General features: G+C 39.7%; 1 protein-coding gene across 13 annotated transcripts in view; it reads right to left on the reverse strand.

Moving 5' to 3' along the window:
* Positions 1-7692: 7692 nt before the first annotated feature.
* The window catches only part of LOC129742688 (C-terminal-binding protein), a 127824-nt gene continuing 114325 nt past the window's right edge, over positions 7693-21191 (reverse strand). For 8 of the 13 annotated variants that reach the window (XM_055734900.1, XM_055734757.1, XM_055734659.1 and 5 more), the window contains 3 exons: positions 20891-21098; positions 20588-20796; positions 7693-9924 (listed from right to left, as the gene is read on the reverse strand). In XM_055734900.1, coding sequence (XP_055590875.1) covers positions 9859-9924; positions 20588-20796; positions 20891-21098 — 483 coding nt within the window. In that variant the 3' untranslated portion in view covers positions 7693-9858. Of the gene's footprint in view, positions 9925-12659; positions 12888-20587; positions 20797-20890; positions 21099-21191 lie in introns of all 13 variants that reach the window. The other 5 variants (XM_055735074.1, XM_055735139.1, XR_008736597.1 and 2 more) reach the window with 4 other exon arrangements.

The raw sequence follows: 21191 nt of genomic DNA on the forward strand, positions 1-21191 counted from the left end.
TGATAATGATATGCGTTGCGATCCCTTTTCCTCTCGGGAGATATTTCCCGTCCAACTGATATATAAAGAATCTTTTGGACCACTAATTCCGAGCTCTTTTGCTACTGATGTCTCCAGGAAGGTTGAGGTTGAACCATCATCTAGGAAAGCGAATATTTCGACGCTCTTGTTATTTCCCTCCACCACTACAGGGACATACCGAAATAGAGAGAATGAGGTGGTAAAATGATGGTTGTTATGTTCTACGTGAACATTTGACGTAGTGCTCACATTTTTCGCTGTTGGGGGAATATGTAGGAGGTGATGATGTCGGTGTCTACAACCGTCAATACCACACTCTTTGCTTGATCGACAGGGCCATTTTTTGTGCCACGTAAGGCAGATGTAACAAAGTTTTTTTTGTTTTGTTGCCTTCCATCTTCCATCCGAGTCCAACGCTTTGAATTGTTGACACTGGTTTATTTCATGGCCAACGTCAGAGCAATAGCCACATGCCCTTCTTTTATACTCCAGTGGTTTATTGCCCGAACGTTTCTCCTGCGAGGCCCTTTGGTTCGTTCCGTCTTCAATCGTAGAAATTCTTTCCAGAAACTCATCCTGTTTCTCCCCTTTTTCTTCTTCGTGGTGATAGTAAAGTTTCTGTCGGTTGCTTTTACTATGTTTCTCAACAACTGGAACAGCGACGTCAGCAGACACCGATACTAAATCGGACATATAGGCGCTGAACGTACGGAGGTTGGCGCCTGGAACTGTTCTTTTATACCGCGACCATTCGATCATCATTTGAGTTGGAAGTTTTTGAACCAATTCTTGAAGTAGCATTGGGTCAGACAGATAGTCATTCAACGAAGCAGCAGACATATGACTTACAGTGTTTTTTACCGCCAAACCGAAATTAATTATAGAGCGAAGATTATCTTCTTTTGGTGATGGAGTGGCGCGAAGCTTTTGAATGATGGAATGCAATAGTATTTCTGGTTTACCATATAACATGTGTAAAGTTTCTATTATTTCCGGAACCAATTCCGGACTTAGTAAGCTGCTACTGATAGCTTCGCGAGCCTCACCCGTTAAACAACGCTGTAGTCGGGCCAGGTTCTCGGCGTTATTGAACCCACAAGATTCCGTAGTGTTTCGAAAGGTAACAAAGAACAGTGGCCAATCTTGAGGGTTGCCCGAGAAATTCGGTAAATCTTTTGACATAACCTGTCGAGCTGCAAGCTGTCCTTTGGATGGTTCGAGAGTTTCTGCATTCTGTACCAATTTCGCAGGGAAGCTATTTGGTTGAATTTTCCTTTTTTCTACAGCGCCAGAATCGTACCTTAATGGTTCCGTGTTGATAGCTTCAACTATCCGAGGATTGATGTCGAATGCCGGATTCGGGAGAGTCCGTGCTGGGTTAACAAAACTACTAGGAATAGGTATTGCGCTCCTCGGATCTGTCATCCAGGTGACCCCATGGGACGTTGGGCATGATGAATGGTTCGATGAAGAGTACACATGAGTGCTGGCGTTCGACGCCCAGTTGACTGTGTTCTTGGGGACCCATGGGTAACGAACGTTATCCTCTTGTGGTGTGTAACAGATTTCGGATGTCCTAAATTGTGCCGCTGGCACGCTGCTCGTGATCGCACAGTCGTCTGAAATCGTAGTTAAGACCTGCGATCCACGTAAGTATTCACGGAAGACCGATTCCGACGATATACCCTGCGCTGGACAAGGATTGTTCGATGAAATTTGGCTGTGATATACAGGGTCTTGCATCATATAGTCACTGTTCAATTCTGAACCTTTTACAGGTGCCTCTTTTTCTGACGATACTGCGACAGGTCGAATAGTATCTAATGCTGAGATACTGAGTGAATTCGAAGAGTTCAGGGATCCACTTCTTTCTTCCAATATTGTTGAGAGGAGTGCTCTTTCGTCGACGATCCTTTTCCAGCGTGGACCCCATACACTAGATCCTGTCGAAATGGTTGGAGGTGGACAGGGATTTGGTACGGCCGTTGTTTTTGCTTTCGCCGACTCCATCCCGGTCAGTTCGGAAGATTTAAAAGCAAACGGGTTTGGTACGCTCACTCTAGGAACCAGACGTGATGCTGAAGAAGTTTGGACTTCTGTGTGTGAGATTTGTAAATTCGCCAAACTACCAATAAGGTCAGGAGATAAGGCAACAGTTTGAGCCCAGAAAGGTTGATTACCTTGTGGGGTTGAAGTTGAGGATGCGGGCAATTGGGTATCCTGAGGTGTGTCATTACACATGGCCGTGTAGGTATTTTGAGCCGAGACATTCTGAATAGCGAGCGCAGGGGGATTTGAAGTTATTATTTGCGGTGGGAATTCCCATTCTAGTATCCGGCCTACTTGCCGTCCTGCTGTGTTTATTCCTAACCACTCTTCTACTTTTTCCTGGCTCTGTCCACTTATTGAACCGCTCTTGCTACTCCGACTTCCTTCCGAATCTCTCAACAATACGTCATACTTTCGGTCGAGATAAGCTGCAGCTATTTGCTTTTTCTTTGCGACATAGTTTTTCCGCCTGGCCTGTTGGAATTCCTCTTCTTCTTCCAGGGCTTTTAGGGCCATTGCCTTTTCTTCTTCCAGCCTTAAAAGTTCCGTTTCCACACGGTTAGATTTCTGACTAGTACGCGATCCGACTTTCGATGACCCTTTCTCGCGAGACGTTGTGTCCTTGTTTTTGTTGGGTTGGCATTTACTGCACTTCCATGATCGATCGGTAGCTTCGATAGAACTGCTGACCCCAGCGCAGTCGTAGTGGGCCCAGGCCGAACAATTATCACATCCTACCAGGTTATCTGCTGTGTCAGGTTTGCTGCACATAGCGCAGTTGTTTGCGACCAAATCCGATTGTCCACACATCTCAGAAGCCGTGGTATCATTATTCCTACCGGTCATGTTGATTCCGTAAAACCTTTAAAGATTTTGTTCGGACGTCGGAATGGAAACACCAAATTTTAACAGCAATAAGCTTTAAAGCTAAAATATAATTGAGTTCATTATTGTAATTATTAGTTCAATAGAATGATCATTAACTAAGCCTACGTTTTAGTGTCCACAGTCTGTCAATCGGTAGTATAAACTGGCTTCAAAATTCCTGGGCAATGCTTGCGAGCTAAGTATGATATAGATTTGAGGTTAGGTGTATATCGAGCAAATTCTATTTGTAACTTACAAAGGTCTGATTTTGGTGGTATTTTGATTCCTGGGTGATATTTTCAACACTGCGAATAATGGTAATTCGCAATCCTACGCTCGCTTCGACTGGCTACAATATCAATGCTGGTAAACGGATCAGTCACGCCGGTTCTAGGTTTGCCTGCACCTAAGTATTTTGATCAGGTATCATAATGTTAGCAGTTAGCTTGTGTTTAAATGATGCTACTAACCGTTCTAAGGTAATCCCTATACGAATTTATCCTCACTAAAAAAGAACCTTGCGACTTTTATCTAATCCGGACTTATAATCAACTCAACTAAATCTTAAGCTGCTACACAACAGTTCCACGTTCCTTCTACTCCGCGTGACAGACTTTTGTTATTGTAGGTATCAGTTTTGATATCGTCGTAAATCACTCCTTTATATCACACATTGGTTTTGTTAGCGGTACACTGTAAACTGCGTGAACAGCCTGTGTGTTTCACATCATTTTCGCTTAACTCCGCTCAAAAATCGTATCCAATCCTTCACCTGGAAGCACTCGCTTTAGTGTGTACTGTAAAAAAGTTCCATAAGTTCCTTTTTGGAAAACATTTTACAGTATACACAGACCATAAACCTCTACTGGGTATCTTCGGGAAGATGGAAAAAATTCGCTCATTGTAACAAGGCTTCAACGGTACGTTTTAGAATTGGCAATTTATAACTTTGAGATCTTGTACAGGCCATCTGCACAAATGGGTAACGCAGATTTTTGCTCTCGTTTCCCTTTAGAGCAACCTGTTCCTACTGGTCTTGATGGTGGTATCAACAGTTTAAATTTTTCAAACGACTTCCCTCTAGATTTTGCGCAAATAAGTAAAGAGACAAAAAATGACAATTTTCTCACGCAGCTGATTGGATTTATAAAATTTGGCTGGCCTAAAAAAGTACCTGAGTATTTTAAAAACTATTCTGCTTGCAAATCTGAATTAGAAATTGTAGATGACTGTATTTTATACAGGGAACGAGTTTTGATACCGAACAGTTTGCGTAATTCAATACTAAAACTTCTTCACGCTAACCATAGTGGTATGGTGCGAATGAAGCAGTTAGCGAGGCGGACTGTTCATTGGACTGGAATAAGCGCAGATATAGAAAATTTTGTGAAACAGTGTGACATTTGTGCAAGAACTTCCGTCGCGGTACATCATTCAAAAGAGAAAGGATTTTGGATTCCTACTACCCGTCCATTCAGTAGGATTCACGCCGATTTTTTTCACTTCAGCGGCAGAACCTACCTTTTGGTAGTGGACAGCTATTCAAAGTGGGTGGAAGTTGACCTTATGCAACATGGTACAGATGGAGTACGTGTTTTAAAAAAAATTAGCAAAAATCTTTGCGACTTTCGGATTACCTGATGTCATGGTAACGGATGGAGGTCCTCCATTTAATGGTAAGGAATTTGTAAGCTTTTTAGAATTACAAGGCGGAACGTTTGGTCAAGTAGTAAAAGATACTCTGAAAAAGTTTTTATTAGATACTAGCACAAAAAATCTTCCTATTGATGATCAGATAAACTTATTCTTGATAAATTACCGGAATAGTTGTTTGTCAAGTGATGAAAAATTTCCTTCAGAGAAATTATTTTCCTACCAGCCTAAAATTCTGTTAGATTTAATAAATCCAAAAAAACAATACAAACAATTTCTTGAAAAATCGGTTAAACCTTTGAGTCATATCCCAGAGATATTAGATGAAACCCCTGATCCGTTTTTTAGATTGGTGGAAGGAGATAAGATCCTTTATAAGAATTTCAAGAAAACAGATATAGAAAGATGGATCGATGCTGTATTTCTAAAACCTATTTCTAAAAATGTCTTTCAGATTTCGTTAGGCGAGCACCTGATATCAGCACATAGGAATCAGTTGAAGCTTTTACCCACTAAACGACGCAGTTCGTTGGTCCTGATGCCTTATACATGTTATATCCAAGACAAGCTAATTTTATTTGAGCGTGTCAGCTTGTGCTAACGCTCAGCCGAACCAAACAAACAATCGAAAGAAAACAATAGCTCTGGACAAGTATAAATAAACTAGCAACTGGAAGAGCTGGTCTCTTTTAAATTTGGCTTCAAACTAAGTAATACGCGTTTTTATTTTAATCCGAATTATATAGTGTTAAGACATAAAAATACAAACCGTAAACGTAGAAGAGATTCGCTAGATGACGAAAGCGATTTTCCTGGGTTCCCTGATGTTCCGCATGTACCACAGGATGACGTTAGAGAGGCGAAAACACGGAAGCTGTACAAGGCCAATCGAAGTCCAATCATGACTAGAAGAAAAACCCAGAATAAAGCATGAATCCAGTTTCAACACCTAAATATGACCAACAAAGGTCAGAAACCATAGTGAAGAAAAATCATAAGAAGAACTAAATCAAATTCCGAATTTGTAGATGAATTTTTGAATTCTTTCGAATAACGAATTAAGATGAAACAAAAAGTTATATTTAAAAATAATTTCTATCATAGCATTTCAAGTGCCGTCACAATATTGAAACTTATAAAAACCTATACTTTTTATTACTACTGTTTCTTCTAAAGAAAGGAGGACTGTTGTATAACAGTGTTTCACTGTAATTGCATTATGCAGTCGACATATCTCTATCGAGAGAGTGTTCAGGCATGACGAATTAAGTCTCAATAAAGGGGCTCATTCAGGCAAGTCTGTGACGCGAAAAACATCCAACTAATTTCTATCCGAACACTTCTCATATTTCAAGTTTAAAAGTGCCCTTAAAACCTTATAAGAAAAACGTTAAAATATTATAAGATTAAAATATTAAAATTTTATCGCCTTTGGAAGGGTTTTCCGTTATACCGAAAGCTTATCAATATTTCCCCCTCTGGGTATCTTTTACACAGAGTCTTATGCGTGTATATTCCTCTCATGAGGGATTATTTCGTGAACAAGCCAATATAATTTTCGTGAACCGTTACATTGTTTAGAAATGACTTAGAATTTCAATCAAAGGTTTTCCACAGAAAATAAACATTTAAAATTGACTAAATTCGTGATAATTCACATATGGGACTCTTATGCGGGTAGATTTCATGTGGGACAGTCACGAGTTGATATTTTTTTCGAAAATTCTATAACAAACTATCTTATTTTATTGTTTTATATTGAAATCCTATGTCAAAAAGGAAGAACTGTTAGGTTACATAAAAAATGACGCAAATGCATATGGGACTGTTATGCGAGTAGGGACAGTACAATTCTTGTTAACTGGACAAACCGTGATACATCACTTAGAAAAAAGAGTGTTGGTATTTACCATCGTATTTTTTTTATTTACTTATACCTTTTAGCTTATTTTCGACTTCCCAAAGGAGTCGACCAAAACCGTAACGGTTTATTTTCCTCTCTCTCTCTCTCTCTCTTTTACAAGAAGTTCTTATACTCTTATACTCTGCTACTGTTGCTGCTCGTGGATCATTCGTATAATGTTGTTGTTTTAAGGTATATATTCAAGCTGTTTATTTCAACAACAGAAATCGTTGCTTTCTGCTTTCACAAGGGTTGAATGCCTGTGCTCTCCCACAAAAAAGGAATGAATTTATAACTGCCCTGGTTCTCTGTATCATGAAGTAGGGTTTATTTTCTTTTATCCTCATCAATCTTTGTATTGTTTTACTTGTTTCATCATTGCCCACCAAATTTTTATAATTTGCTTTTTTTGTATTATTCAACCAGTGCAGAATTTCAAATATTACTCTGTTCATTAGAGTCAAAATCTATGTTTTTTTTGTAACGTTCCTTTATTTCTCTTTTTTTTTACTGGTATCACTGCTTCCTAACAGTTGAAAGATGTTTTTGCGGTAAATCTGCTCTCTAGGATTAATTGCTAATTTTAGGATGTGGATGTTAAAAGTTCTAAATTCATCCTCGAATATGCAACTACACGAATCCTTCCGAATTTGTTACTTTTAAGATGCTCCAACTCTAGGCAATAATTCAGGATAAAATTTGCCGATTTTTTCCAGGACCCAACAGCAATCAAAAGAATGTCTATATCGTGTCGATCCATCGTGTAGTTGCGTGTTCTTACTAGCGAAGTTTACCGTTCCCACATTTTAACAAAAGATTTGTAAAATCTAGTTTTTTTTTATATCTTGTTGCATCGTTGAAGCAGTTGGATAAACTTATTTTTTTAAGAACCGTTACCCAATTGGGTGTTTCGCTTCCGCGCATATCCACCTAACATCAGGAAATGCTACAAATGTTCGACACTTATATGTCTCAACCACCCAAACACTTGCAAGGATTTATTTCTGGGGAAGGGGTGGCGCTGCACACAAACCGAGTCAAACGTTACAATCACAGACTTTATTTTATTTTGTTGTTCGACTTTAACTGGCGTGCGATAAGTTTCTGCTCATCGTTAGCTTCTCTTAATCTTTCTTCATTCTTCAGAGCTGCTCCCTAGCAGGAATGGCGATCTTTCAAAGTAAATAAAAAAACATTACTGTTGGGATGCTATTTGTTTGAGATTGTTCATTTTATTTTTTGTTTTAATTTTAAATGAAAGTATACTTCTACACAAAGAAAAAAACAAACAAACGAAAATTGTTGTGCTAGTTGTAGATTTGTTTTTTTTTTTTATATCCGTACTGATTTGTTGTCGATGTTGCAAGCTTGAAAACCATTAAGACTGGAGAATTGGGCAATCTTTAAAATTTGTAGCTCATATGATAGATATATAAGGTATCTGTGTTTTTCTAGAAATTTTTCGGTACACAGGTTTTGATGTATTCCAAGCCGGGAAAGGCAAATATTAAACAAATAAAAATGACAAACTCACAAAGGGTGATCATGTCATCATGAAGTTTAGAGTTGATTTTGGTTGTTAAACGCTTTAAATTCTAAAGCATTTTTTGAATAAAAAATTTTCTCGATCAGCTTCTCTAAGGGATACATATTAATTTAACAGAAGGGATGAAAATCCCGGAAAAAAATACCTATCAGAATGAAAGAATATTGATTGATTTTTGTTTTTCAGAAAAAAAGGGATTGCCTTTTTTGGAAGGCGGATGTCGACGAAATCACAACTAGCACAACGTTTGCGCCTCGCTCACACTCTCATTCGCACAACATGTGCCTGCCTGACATTCGCTCTTGCTCTGGGTGCTTGCCTTATTGTATGCACTTAGCTATGTATAAGATCCCTACGTACAGTTTTAAAAATAAAAGGAATTTCTGTTCTTCTACCCACAGAGAAAAATAAAATATAACTCAAAAATTATCAGTTATCGTCGGTTTAAAAACAAAATAAGATGAAATTTTAGTTTGTATTTTTTACCACTGTGTACCTACTTCTACAACATATAAGTATGAGTGTTTACATTTGTTTTGTTGTCTTGATTGTGTTTCTATGCAAACAACTAGATGATACTTGCTACCGAAAACCCAAATAAGGGATAATGTTATTCAAATTCAACGGGATACGGTCCAGTTCGGTTCGATCATAACTCTAATAATAGTTTACGGTAACGTTAGCCGAACACTCGAAGAATCCTGCCAAACCAGAACATAGCCCAATCTCCAAATGGTGCTTTCGATAGACCAAAATATACCAAATAGGTCATTCTCAGCTCACGCATGTTTTTGTTTTGCTTTGTATTGTTATCGGTTTTTTATATTTTTATTCTCATTTAAATTTCTAACCAATAAAGTTTCTCGTTTCCATGTCTAACGTTGATGTTTTTTTTGTTTCTCTTGGAAGTGAAGTATACCGTTCTGTTTTATCTTTAAATATTTTTAAGAGGATCTCCTTTCGTTTTGCTCCGCTAGATTGTTCTGTTCTGTTTCCTCACGCTTTCGGAAACTATTGTTTGAAATTAATGGTTGGTGGTTTGCATCTGCCATCTTAGTTGGTTTGACTCTAAACTCTCTTTTTGTGTTTTCTACTTCTTAAATTTGTGTATGTGTCTGTGTGTTTGTGTATTTTTACACCTGTATTTTTTACAATAGTTTGTTACTTTTCTTACACAAAATCTATTTTGTAGGTTTTTTTTACTTCTTCTGTCCGCTTTTTTTTTGTATGTTTTGTATGTTTTGCTTATACTTTGTTTACTACTACAGTAACTTCTCACATGTCCTTACTAATTAATCATTTCTCACATGTTTTCTTACGCTGCATCCACTAATATTAAACCTCGCGCTCGCAATCTCCACTGAATAATAGTTTTACCAGCTAAGTAAATCATTATCGATCCTGCCAACTGTTGTGTGTAGTTACTTTTTTTTATTTTTTTAAACACACTCAAATCTTCATATTTTCAAACTATCCTGCTGCTGCCTAGTGTCTATGTGAGAATTTGTATGTGTACCAACGCGAATAATGTCACAATCAACTGCGGCTCTTGCTTTTGATGGTCTCAGTAGGTTTAAAATGAGGGATCAATCCATCCCGTTAGTTGCAGGTTGGTTTTATTTGTTTGCTTCTTTTATTTCTGATTTTGTTTATAGCTTTGTTTTGTTTACTTTAACCTTACATTTTCACTTTGCTCTTTGTCCAATCGTCCATCCACCCGCGTCATCTTTGCGGATTTTCTTCACGGTTTGGGCGGAAGGACGCCTCCCAGCTGTTTGTTGCTAATGATAAGTCATACACAATAGGTATAATAATGAAACTAATGTACTTCGGATGGTTCCGGCTTGACCGCATGATGATTACTTGGATCGGGGGCACTAAGAGGCTGTTGGTGGTACCCGTTATTCGATCGCAAAGGCCGCAGCACACACGTTGGAATAGAAACAGATAAAAGCATTAGTCATATGTGTAAAAAGTTGGAGGTTGTTACTATAATTGATATTTTGGTGTATCGGTATAACTAACTACTCCCATAGAAGATTCGAAAAAAAATGTGAAGAAAATGTCATGAAATTGTCCCATGGGCTGGTGTCAAATGTTGTATTGGAAATGCTGAGAAATTCAGAGAAAAAGACTCTGGGGTGAATTTGGTTAGCACTGTGTTTTTCTGTTGCAAAAATCTTCAATCTGGAGGAAAATTTGAAAACAAGTTCCTTGACACCTGGCCCAATTTGCTATTTGAAAAATAAATGTGGAAAATCAACAAATTCTTAGTTGTAATGAACACGAAAGAAAACCAAAAGTATGACGAAGCAACGAGTGATTACTGAACCTTCATCCATCTATTAATCTCGAGTATTGAACCGTGGATTTGGAAATGTGAGTGTAAAGAGTCACGAAAAATTTTGTAATTAATAGAGAACGTTCATAGAAACGGCTCTGTCTACATGAGAAATCTGTAGTTTTTATATTCAAATAATTTTGAGTGTAACACTTGCAAATCTCTCACCAGGGAATAAAATTGAGCACTACAGTAATGATAACTGGTTTATAACATGATTATGTAACACCAACTGATAAATATGAGAAAACGAGCACGGAGAGTGCTTTTTTAAAGCTTTCCACTCTAGCTCTCTGCGCCCTTTGCTTGATGCAAAACTGTGAAAAATTCTTGCGCGTGAGCGAGAACTGTGGAATAATGATAAGTATTGTCTGGTAGGCTTGAGGATGAAAATCTTTTACACGAGTGTTTCGATCGACTGATTCTATCGGAAGACAACGCTTTTTTGATTCCCTGACTCTCACTCGTGTACATTTTTAGAGAGTGTAAGTTTTACCGACGAAATTTAGAGGACGTTATTTTTTTGTTCTGTTGAAAGGCTTTTTAATCAAATACAGACGAATGTAGTATTTCTATTCCAAATCCACGTTCAATATTTTTTGCTTTTCATAAAACCATTTCTAGCTGAGCAACCACCATGATTTTTTGTGATAAAACTGTGCGTAGTAGAAAATTTGCTATTCAATATTGTTCGTTTTATAAAACTGTCATTATTAAATACTATGTAACGTCCCGAAAATTCGTTTTTACAATCAATCGTATCATCATAGCAAATTTTCATTTGTGTGTTTATGAGTGAATGTACATTAAGTGTTCGTACTGATGAAAAGTATTGTAAGACACAATCACCGAAAGAAGTGCAAATGGAAATTTAGTGTTCAATGTCAGAATACGAAATCAAAAACTCCACGGGACATGCTCTCGTGAGGAAAAGAATTCTATGATATATGAATGGTTCGATCCTAACAATTTTTTTTTCTGGAAACATTCAATCATCAACCACATGCCTGAACAGTAGTGAGTTGAGGTAACTTATTCCTCACTCAACAAGGAGAATTGACTAGTGCTGCCGTCGATCTATTCACAAATTAATACCGGTCATTGGAACCGTGTTGCATCAGAATCCGGATAGCCCTGTCTAGTTGTTGTTCAAAAATGTATTGATAACATTGTTTTTCCAGTGAAGTTTTATTTTTCCTAATCTTTCAAAACTAAAAAAAAAACTTTTCATCCTCTTTCACACAGTTATCGAATTTGTAAAGTGTGAAACACTCCGAATATTTCAATTGTAGAGCAACTTCGTTCCAAAATCTAAGTTTGAATTGTGTATGTTCAGTTAAAGCTGTCTCAAGATTTTATTTCTATTGTGTTTTTTCGAATAATCGAAAATAATTCGACTTAAAGTGGAAACCATTACACATATAGGTAGTAAAATTTCGAACCACGGGTAGGTTGCCGATGATAAAATAAAACCTAAAGTAAACTTTTGTCCGAAATATGACGTTAACCTGTAAACTACTATCAAAGTTTATCACAATTCAGAAACAATTATCAACAGATTCATATTCAAAACGGTAAAATGCCGGAAGATAACCTTTTCTTTGAAGCTGCTTCCAGTGCAACAAATGAGTTAACACTGCAAAAAGTGGCTGATTACTACTTCAAAACGTATGATTCATGTTATGTTTTTTTGAAAACTTTACTTTAATGATACCAGCCATAGTTCAACGATTCTTGTTATCGTAATTTTTTATGGTAATGTTACTTTGCATCCTTGAATCCTAAAAGTGGATTTGGCTGTAACGACTTGTTCAATGGTTTTGCTATGGTTGGTAAAGTAGCAAAGATAGTTTTTCACTCAACGAATCATTAAACAACTATTGAAGCAAGCGTACTTTATAATAACTTTTGGTTCGGGTTATCCATCCTGTTTTCACACTTGATTCCTCACTCTAAATTCAAAAATAATGTTTCTGTTTAACGGGTTGAGTGATTTTTTTGTATTAAAAGGTGTCCTGTATTTTGATTGAAAATACATACATGAAAAAGAGCAGTCGAATACTCTTTTTTTTGGAAAAAAAATAATGAAAAAATAAAACTTTCAACCAAATATGTACAAGGAAACCATCCGGACTTTGAGATTTATCAACATCAGCTGCCATATTCCAGGGAGGTGACAAAAACGCCTCGAAAAAAAAGGAACTGTGATCGTGGAAGAACTTGGAAAGGAAGAAAATTCGGTACACAATTGTTAATAGAGTATAAAACAAACTACTTACGGTCGCGGAGGTGTTTTCGAAAGATTTGTTCTAAAGATGCCAGAAGCATACAGGCGAATTGATTCGATCCGCAAGTTGACGATTGCTCTACACTATCTATCTAGCACCTTCCTTCCCCAAGGAGAGCACCTTCGCACGAGACTGAACCGGGAAGCTGAACACGGACAGTCACGCGTATAAAGATGATCCGGTGGAGTTATCGCAGGGCGAGGAAGCGGTAATCGTTGGCTGGATGAGGTTAGTAAAAATTTTAAGAAATGAATGCGACGAAACAATTGATTGAGATTTTGCGAATTTTTAGTATCATTTTATGAGAAGCCAAGGCGGGTGATTTTTATCACCGATAACAGAAGAGATCTCATTTATTTTCATCATAGTTTTATAGATTTAAATATGTAAAACCACACAGGTCTATTTTGGTGCCAATTATTAAGGAACTGATTTTAATTACAGAGTGGCCAACTGTTACAACTTTTCGAAACATTGGATCGGTGTGACTATAAAAATGTCAATGCCTGTTGGAACGATTCTATAAATATTTCTGGCACCCCTGCAGAATAGGATGTTTCATTTTGAAACTATTTTCTTATACACGGAAAATAATAAAAAGGTAAAATTTACCGAGATAGCAAGGTGAACGCTCGTGGAAGCCAAAAAGGTAACTTCTACCTTTTTTAAGGTGAAACTCATCTCACAGTGAGGTAAACTTTACCTGAATCGTGCAGACAAAAAAGTACAATTCACCGAGAAAAAAGGTAAATCTTACCTCTTGGCGAGGTGAAGTTGACCTGGATCAACTAAACAAAACGGTACAATTTATCTCGAAAAAAGTAGCCATTTGCCGAACCCGTTTATTGAGGTTAAGCTGATTTATCAGTCAGGAACAAGTTTGGCTTCGTTCCCAATATGTGAAAAACGGAATAGAATGGTAAGTGTTTTCTTAGATATCATTTAGTTGTGGGGGTTCTCGTCATAATACTTTGCTTTTTGTTTTTCAGATTGGCCCACAGAGCTTCGAGATGTATTCCACGTCATCCTCCAGATATCATTCCGTAAAAGCCAGACCTGACCGGATTAGTCGAAAGGAGAAGGGGCCATGGTGGCTCGGAAGAACGCGAAGCCGAATTGCCACGAGCCTGGCGAAAGAAAGGACTTGCCTCAACAATAAAGTCTATTTATCTCAAATTCACCTTTTTGCTAGGTGAGTTGAAAAAAGGTAAAATTTAGGTGAATGTAAAAAAGGTGGAAAAAAATCACCTCACTTCTCGGTAAATTTTACCTTTTTTTTATTTTCCGTGTACTTTAAAAGTTTTCTTCTCGAATTGCATCTGAGATTGTATTCACATTAATTGTTTTACAGAAATTTAAAAAAAAAATCGAAATTATGTTATGGGACGTTTCTTGAATTTTTTTCCATGAAATGTTGATCATATCAGATGTATCAGATCCAACACGTTCGTTTATGACTTTTCGAAAAAAAATGCGTTTGAAAAATTTTGCAACCTTTTTTAAATCGATAATTGAAATTCTCGTGGAATCTTTCAAGTTTATATGACCCAAAGGGTTCGTAGGAGTATGTTTGTATCGATGGAAGGGTATTTTCATAGAAAAATAACTCGCAATTGCTTTGGAAACCTAGCTGAATTATGAATTTCGTCGAAATGGTCTCTACACCCTTGAACCCTTTGCGCCATAATGCTTGTGTTTTGCTTGTGCCCTCACCAATACTATCGTAAATTTTGACAGGTCGTGCTCCCCTATGTAAACAAATTGTATGGAAGCGAAAACGAATATCAGCTGGTGATGGATTTCCACAGCTGAATGCTTACATTTGCCACCAGAGATGCCATGATTTGCCTGAATTTTCGAGGCTCAGCCTGACAACCTGATAAGGCATTGGATTTCCCTGATTTTTTTAAATAAGCCTGATTTTTGCGAATGCGATCAAAAATGGATAGTAAGGAACAACATTAGATATCTGAAATCAAAGCAATCAAGATATCAAACAACCGTTAGTTGTCAGTGAAAACTTTTCACTGTTACGTTAGTTACAAACCACACTTCGTAGAATAAAGACCCTTCAAACCATCCTGAGTCCCTCATTATTCAAGAGGTTATGAGCCCAGCATGCTTCCACTGCGCAACTCTGCTATGGCTATCGAGAGGACCAAGTTTAAAGAGGCGGACCGGAAGGCAAAGGCGTTAATTGTCGGTTTCCTGGCAAATGAATGCCTGGAAGTGATCCGGAAGAAATCTACTGCAAAGGAGATGTGGTCGGCACTGGAGGCGACATTCGCGACGAAGTCGATCGGAACGCAGCACCTCATCCGGAAGCAATTGAACCGTTTGAAACTGAAGGAAGGCGAGCCGTTAAGACCTCATCTGCTAGTGTTTGATGACCTGGTCCGGCAAATGAAGACGACCGGGGCAAGAGTCGATGAAGCTGATCAAGTCATTTTGTTGTTTCAAACGTTTCCAGATTCATTTGATCCCCTGGTAACGGCGCTGGAAAACATTCCTGAAAAAGATTTGACAATTGACGTAGTCAAACAACGCCTACTGGCCGAGGACATGAAGCGGATGGAACGTAGCGAAGGTCATGGAGAACTGAAACTAGCTGCTTTTTCGGGTGAGAAGACCAAAAAGTCATCCAAGTTTAATGGCAAGTGTCACAGATGCGGAAGGCGAGGTCACCTCAAGAAGGATTGTCGTCAGAAGTCTGCAGGTGAAGCTAATTCAGCAAGCCAGAAAAATGCAGTGAGTTTCGTGGCCAATCGAGGTGGTTCCAAGCAATGTGGCGGCAAGTTGATTTTCAAGCTCGATTCGGGGTCAAGCGATCATTTAGTCAATACAAAGAACGTTTTTCCGAAGATCCGAAATTTGACTCAACCGATCATCATCAACGTGGCTAAGGATGGAGAATCGATTGTCGCTCGTAAGGCTGGAGCGATCAACGGCGAAAGCAACAAGCAGTTTCCCATCAACATGAAGGAGGTCCTCTACGTTCCAGAGCTACGCGACAACTTAATGTCGGTGAAGAAATTGACTGCGGCAGACATTGGTGTCATTTTTTCCGGAAAGGTTGCGTTTCTCAAGAAACAAGGACATACTATCGGCACGGCTCATCTCAGAGGAGGTCTATATGAACTGGAAGTCAAAGCCGGAGTACCTACAGCAAATCTGTGCGAGTCTTAAGCCGATGAGTTGTGGCATCGACGTCTCGGCCACTTGGGTCAGCAAGGAATGCAGACAATGAAGAGGAACGGCCTGGTTACGGGTGCCAATTTTCAAGGAGAGCAGCTGAATTTCTGTGACGCTTGTGTACAAGGGAAACAGTGTCGTGATCCCTTCAGCGGAACTCGTCAGCGAGCATCTAGGGTTCTAGAAAGAATCCATTCAGACGTTTGCGGGCCCATCGATCCCCCGGCCTGGGATGGTTCCAGATTTTTTGTATCCTTCATCGATGACCATACGCACTTTGCGGTCGTGTATTTGATGCGAAAAAAATCGGAAGTTTTTGGAAAGTTCCAGCAGTATGAAGCGATGGTTACGGCAAAGTTTGGCACCAAGATTTCAAAATTTACTACTGACCAAGGCCGTAAGTATCTTTCTAATGCGCAAAAGGACTATTATTCCAGAAAAAGCATCCAACTCGAGACGACGGTGGCGTACACTCCTCAACAAAACGGCGTGGCGGAGAGGTTCAACCGAACCATAGTTGAGAAGGTCCGTGCGATGCTTATCGATGCGAAGGCTCTCAAGCAGATGTGGTGTGAAGCTGTCCTAACTGCAGTTTACTTGGTCAACCGAAGTCCGACAGCAGCTCCCACCAAGGCTACTCCTGCTGAGTTTTGGTACGGAGGCAAGGCCTTTGCTTGGGTCCCGAGTCAGCAGCGTAAAAAGCTAGATGCCAGAAGCCGTGAAGTTGTCATGGTTGGTTACGCGCCGAATGGTTACCGGTTGTTGGACCGGAATTCAAGAAAAATCGTCATTGCTCGTGATGTGAGGTTTGACGAAAACAACTTTCCGTTCGAGAAATCTCCCGAAGAAAAGAAAGTCAAGCTGCTAATGGTGGAATTCCTTCACGAGCAAGAGGGGGAAGTTGACATCCAAGTCCCTGATGCAGATGAAGCCCTAGTTGCTAAAGACGTTTATTCCGGTAATTTTTGGAATGATGAAGAGACGTGTTATAGTTTTGCAGCAGTTTTCATACAGCTCAACTGAAATTTTATTATAAATGTTTATCAAACTTGAAAGGTTTCGAGTTTTGTTCATACTCACAAATATTTAGTAATTCTTCAAATTTCTCCTTCAAACTAGCTTTCGTGTTCCTTATAAATACGTCGACCGTTCGTTAAAGGCTGTCTAATGTTCGACAGATCTGTTTTCTTTTACAGGTCCCGACCATGAACAGCGGAAACGAACCAGAATCGACTAGCGATCTCGTGCGAACAAATTGTAATTTGAGAATCACTTCGATAGAATATCCTATGGGATAATGATCCGGCTTAAAGTCTACGTAGGAGAGATTTCCGGTTATAAAGGACTAGTTTAAGCTAATGTGGAGTCGAGTCCATGCGGATTATGCGCAATCGCTTCTCTTCGCAACACTTTAACAGTTTTCCACCTACGGTAAACTTCTAAGGTCGTAACTTAATTTGCCTAATATCTTCAACTAAAGGTCGAGGAACTTCACAAACATGTGGGTTTTTGTTCTGTCGTTCTGATAACAGCTCTTCTTCTCTTTTTCTTCTCATAATTCTATTCCCATCAAGGCTGCGGTTCGGCATCTGACGTTTGAAGACTGTGGGCCACATCAACAACGTTGCAACGGCGTCTGTTGAAGAGGAAGAGTCAGATGAACCTGATTTTCACGAACTGACTGATGAAGATGGATTTTCCGACGATACTGACGATACCGGAGCGCTCCCTTCGCAATTAGAACAGCTCGAGGCCGGAGGCCAACCGTTGCTGAGGCGCAGCGAACGGGAGCGCAAGCTCCCCGGTAAGTTACTCGACTTCTTTACTGGGTTTAGTGCAAATTCTGTCGCCTCGAACATTACAGACGTTCCGGAAACCTTCAAAGATGTCGCGACCAGAGACGACCGTGAGGAATGGCTGCGTGCTGTGGAGGACGAACTGAAATCCATGGATGCCAACCGTGTGTGGAGGCTCGAAACTTGTCCATCGCATGTGAAACCACTGAGGTCGAAGTGGGTCTTCCGAATGAAAGAGAACGAGAACGGCCAAGCAGTACGATACAAGGCACGCCTCGTGGTAAAAGGGTACCTGCAACGCCCCGAAGTGGACTACGAAGAGACGTATGCGCCGGTGGCCAAGCTCACGACGATTCGAAAGGTTTTGGCGGTTGGAGTGCGCTACAGGTTCAAATTCCACCAAATGGACGTTAAAACGGCGTTCCTGCATGGAGATCTGCGTGAGGACATCTACATGGCTGTACCAGATGATGTTGTGGCTCCACGGAACATGGTTTGCAAACTCCAAAAATCGTTGTACGGACTGAAGCAATCACCACGCTGCTGGAATGAAAAATTCAACGGACAACTACTGAAGCTGGGATTCGTTAGATCACGCCACGACTATTGCCTGTACGTAAGGTACAAGAAAGAAGATGAGCTGTACATTATTTTGTATGTCGACCACCTGCTGATTGCCGGAAGGAAGTTGGTGTCAATCCAAGTACTCAAGAAAGAATTGTCAGCAATGTTCGAAATGACTGACTGCGGTGAAGCTTGCCATTTTCTCGGAATAAAGTTAACTTACGACCAAAATACAGGATGTCTGTCGCTATCACAGGAAGCCCAGGTAAGGAAATTATTGCAGCGATTTTGTATGGCCGACTGCAATGCTTGCAAAATACCCATGGAGAAAGGACTACAACTGAGCCGTGAAGGTCCAACAACGAAGGAACCGTATCGAGAGCTGTTAGGCAGCATTATGTATACCATGCTATGTGTACGACCGGATATCTGCTTTCCGGTAGGATATATGGGACATTTCCAGCAGAATCCTACGGACAGCCGCAGGCCCTGAAGCGGATCGTCCGATATTTACGATGAACGCCCCAACTTTCTCTGAAATATCAACGTGACGAAAACTCGGAAGCTCTGATTGGATTTGCGGACGCAGACTGGGCCGCTGATTCGGAGGATCGTAAATCGGTGAGCGGTTTCACGTTCAAGGTCTTCGGTTCAACGGTTTCTTGGTCCAGTAAGAAGCAGACGACGGTGGCGATGTCTTCAAGCGAAGCAGAATATGTAGCCCTAAGCGCAGCAGCAGCAGAATCCATCTGGTTGTCCGGGCTCCTCGAAGACATGAAGGTAAAGGATTTCAAGATGCCGGTCACTATTTACGAGAACAACCGAGGTTGTATCGGTATGGCCAAAAATCTCGAAACGAAGCGAACCAAGCACATCGACGTGAAGCACCATTTTATACGAGACCATGTTGCAGAAGGACGATTGCAGATCGAAGCCATTGGAACACAAGTCCAGTTGGCCGATTTGTTCACCAAAGCTTTGGAAGCAACCCGTTTTCAAGAGCTGCGATCCATGCTAGGACTAACGGATTGAGAGGGGGTGAATTCAAAGCAATCAAGATATCAAACAACCGTTAGTTGTCAGTGAAAACTTTTCACTTTTACGTTAGTTACCACACTTCGTAGAATAAAGACCCTTCAAACCATCCTGAGTCCCTCATTATTCAAGAATACCATTGCTGAAGTGAAAATGTGGAACGACGACCAAAAAAAGGTCATCACTTTGAGCGAAATTTCCGTTATTTTTACGTACCGTGATTTTTATTTCACCAGTCCCCGATTTTTTTTAAAAAAATGTTCGCAACTCAGTTTGGCACTATAAACTAAAAACGGGTTTTATGGTAAATAGAGCTCTACTTGAAACCACTGAAAATCGATTTTGTTTACTTTGGCTTTAATACCCTTTCCACATGTTGGTGCTGGTTTGTCAACAATTTTAAAAAAATTTGACTTCACTAGAGAGTTCTCTTGATATATCTTGGTATTATTTTTTTTTTCCTTTTTTATAGGAATTTTTAACCCATTAGGGTCAATCGTTCTCGACCTTTCATATACCTACATAGTTAGATTGCATTTTGAATTGAAAAAATATATTTCAAGAAAAGTGAACATTGTATTGTAAAATTCCTTTCGAACAATACATATGTCAACCAAATCAGTTCTATAATCCTAGGCATCAAAAATCTGTTACACTATACAGCAACAATGTTTACGGAAGGTAGAGAACAGCTTATAAAATGTACAAAAGTCCTATAGATTTCAAACTACAGAATATACAATTATTTCAGTTCAAATCCTACAGAATAATGGGAATTCGAGTTCCGAGATAGAAAAAAACATTATCCGCTAACATTACCTGCAGCAAGCTGTAAATTTAACAAATCATGAAACCGCCAAATGTTTCATCATTACCATTATTTTTGGCTTTGAAAAGCGCAAACATTATTTGTCCTTAGGCATGAATTATGACTTTTGTTTTCGCTACACTAAACTGGGAGGTTCCGAGTTCGGTCCCAGGGGACTCTCTACCAGAATTGATTTTGATGCAACGCGATGCTTCGAAAAGGCTGACTCCGAAATGAGGCTTTGTCAAGTTACACACGTCCAGTTTCAGATTAAAAGGTGCTTTTCTGTGATGCAATGTTTCCAGAAAAAAAGATGGTACATGCGAAACTATTACTTGGAATGAATGTTTGTTACAGTTGAGTGATATTCGTTCGAGCGTAGTATTCGATGGAATTGAATTCGAAACGATATGGTAGAAAAAAAGGAAGGAAAACACACAATTTACAACAACCACACAGTATGTTTCGAAATTAGAGGTGTTGCTAATAGAGATATCACTCTTGTTGTCTTCTTGTTAACATACCGATTTGCTGACCATAGAATGTTGTATACCTTGTGGTGGTGGCGCTGTAACAGCGGAGGCAGGTGGTACGGCGACTGACGGTGGCGGAGGACCGCTGGGGGGCCCGTGGGAACCGGCGCTGTGCGGCGTCTCGAGCGGTGTTGTACTATGAGCTTGCTGTAGTCCACCTGAATAATAGCCGCCATTTATACCAGCTATAAGTTTTTTATCTTTGTTTTAATGTTACTAGTAGTACAGTGCACCCCTCGAAGCGATCCTGGGACGCTTTGAAGGGGACAATACCGGTTAACAGGCCATACTAACCTTCAGAGTAACCGCCGGCGCCGCCGCCTGTCGACGACCGCAGGAAGTATTCCTTGTTCACGCAATTCCGCAGACAGTCCGGAATGTTGCCGATGATTGCCCGTCGGATTTCACTGGCTGCCATCTCACGCAGTTCGGTAGTGGCAGCTTCGCTGTAGAATGCGGCATGCGGCGTACAAAGCAGATTGGGGGCGTCCTTCAGGGCTCCCTGTATTTTTCGGATTGACGACCCGAACAAAAAGAAAAAAAACAATTGAAACCAGACAATTTCGAGCGTTAAGTTTCTTTTGAATTTTCAATT

This window comes from Uranotaenia lowii, chromosome 1, assembly GCF_029784155.1.
Source record: "Uranotaenia lowii strain MFRU-FL chromosome 1, ASM2978415v1, whole genome shotgun sequence".
In the NCBI taxonomy this organism is placed as follows: domain Eukaryota; kingdom Metazoa; phylum Arthropoda; class Insecta; order Diptera; family Culicidae; genus Uranotaenia; species Uranotaenia lowii.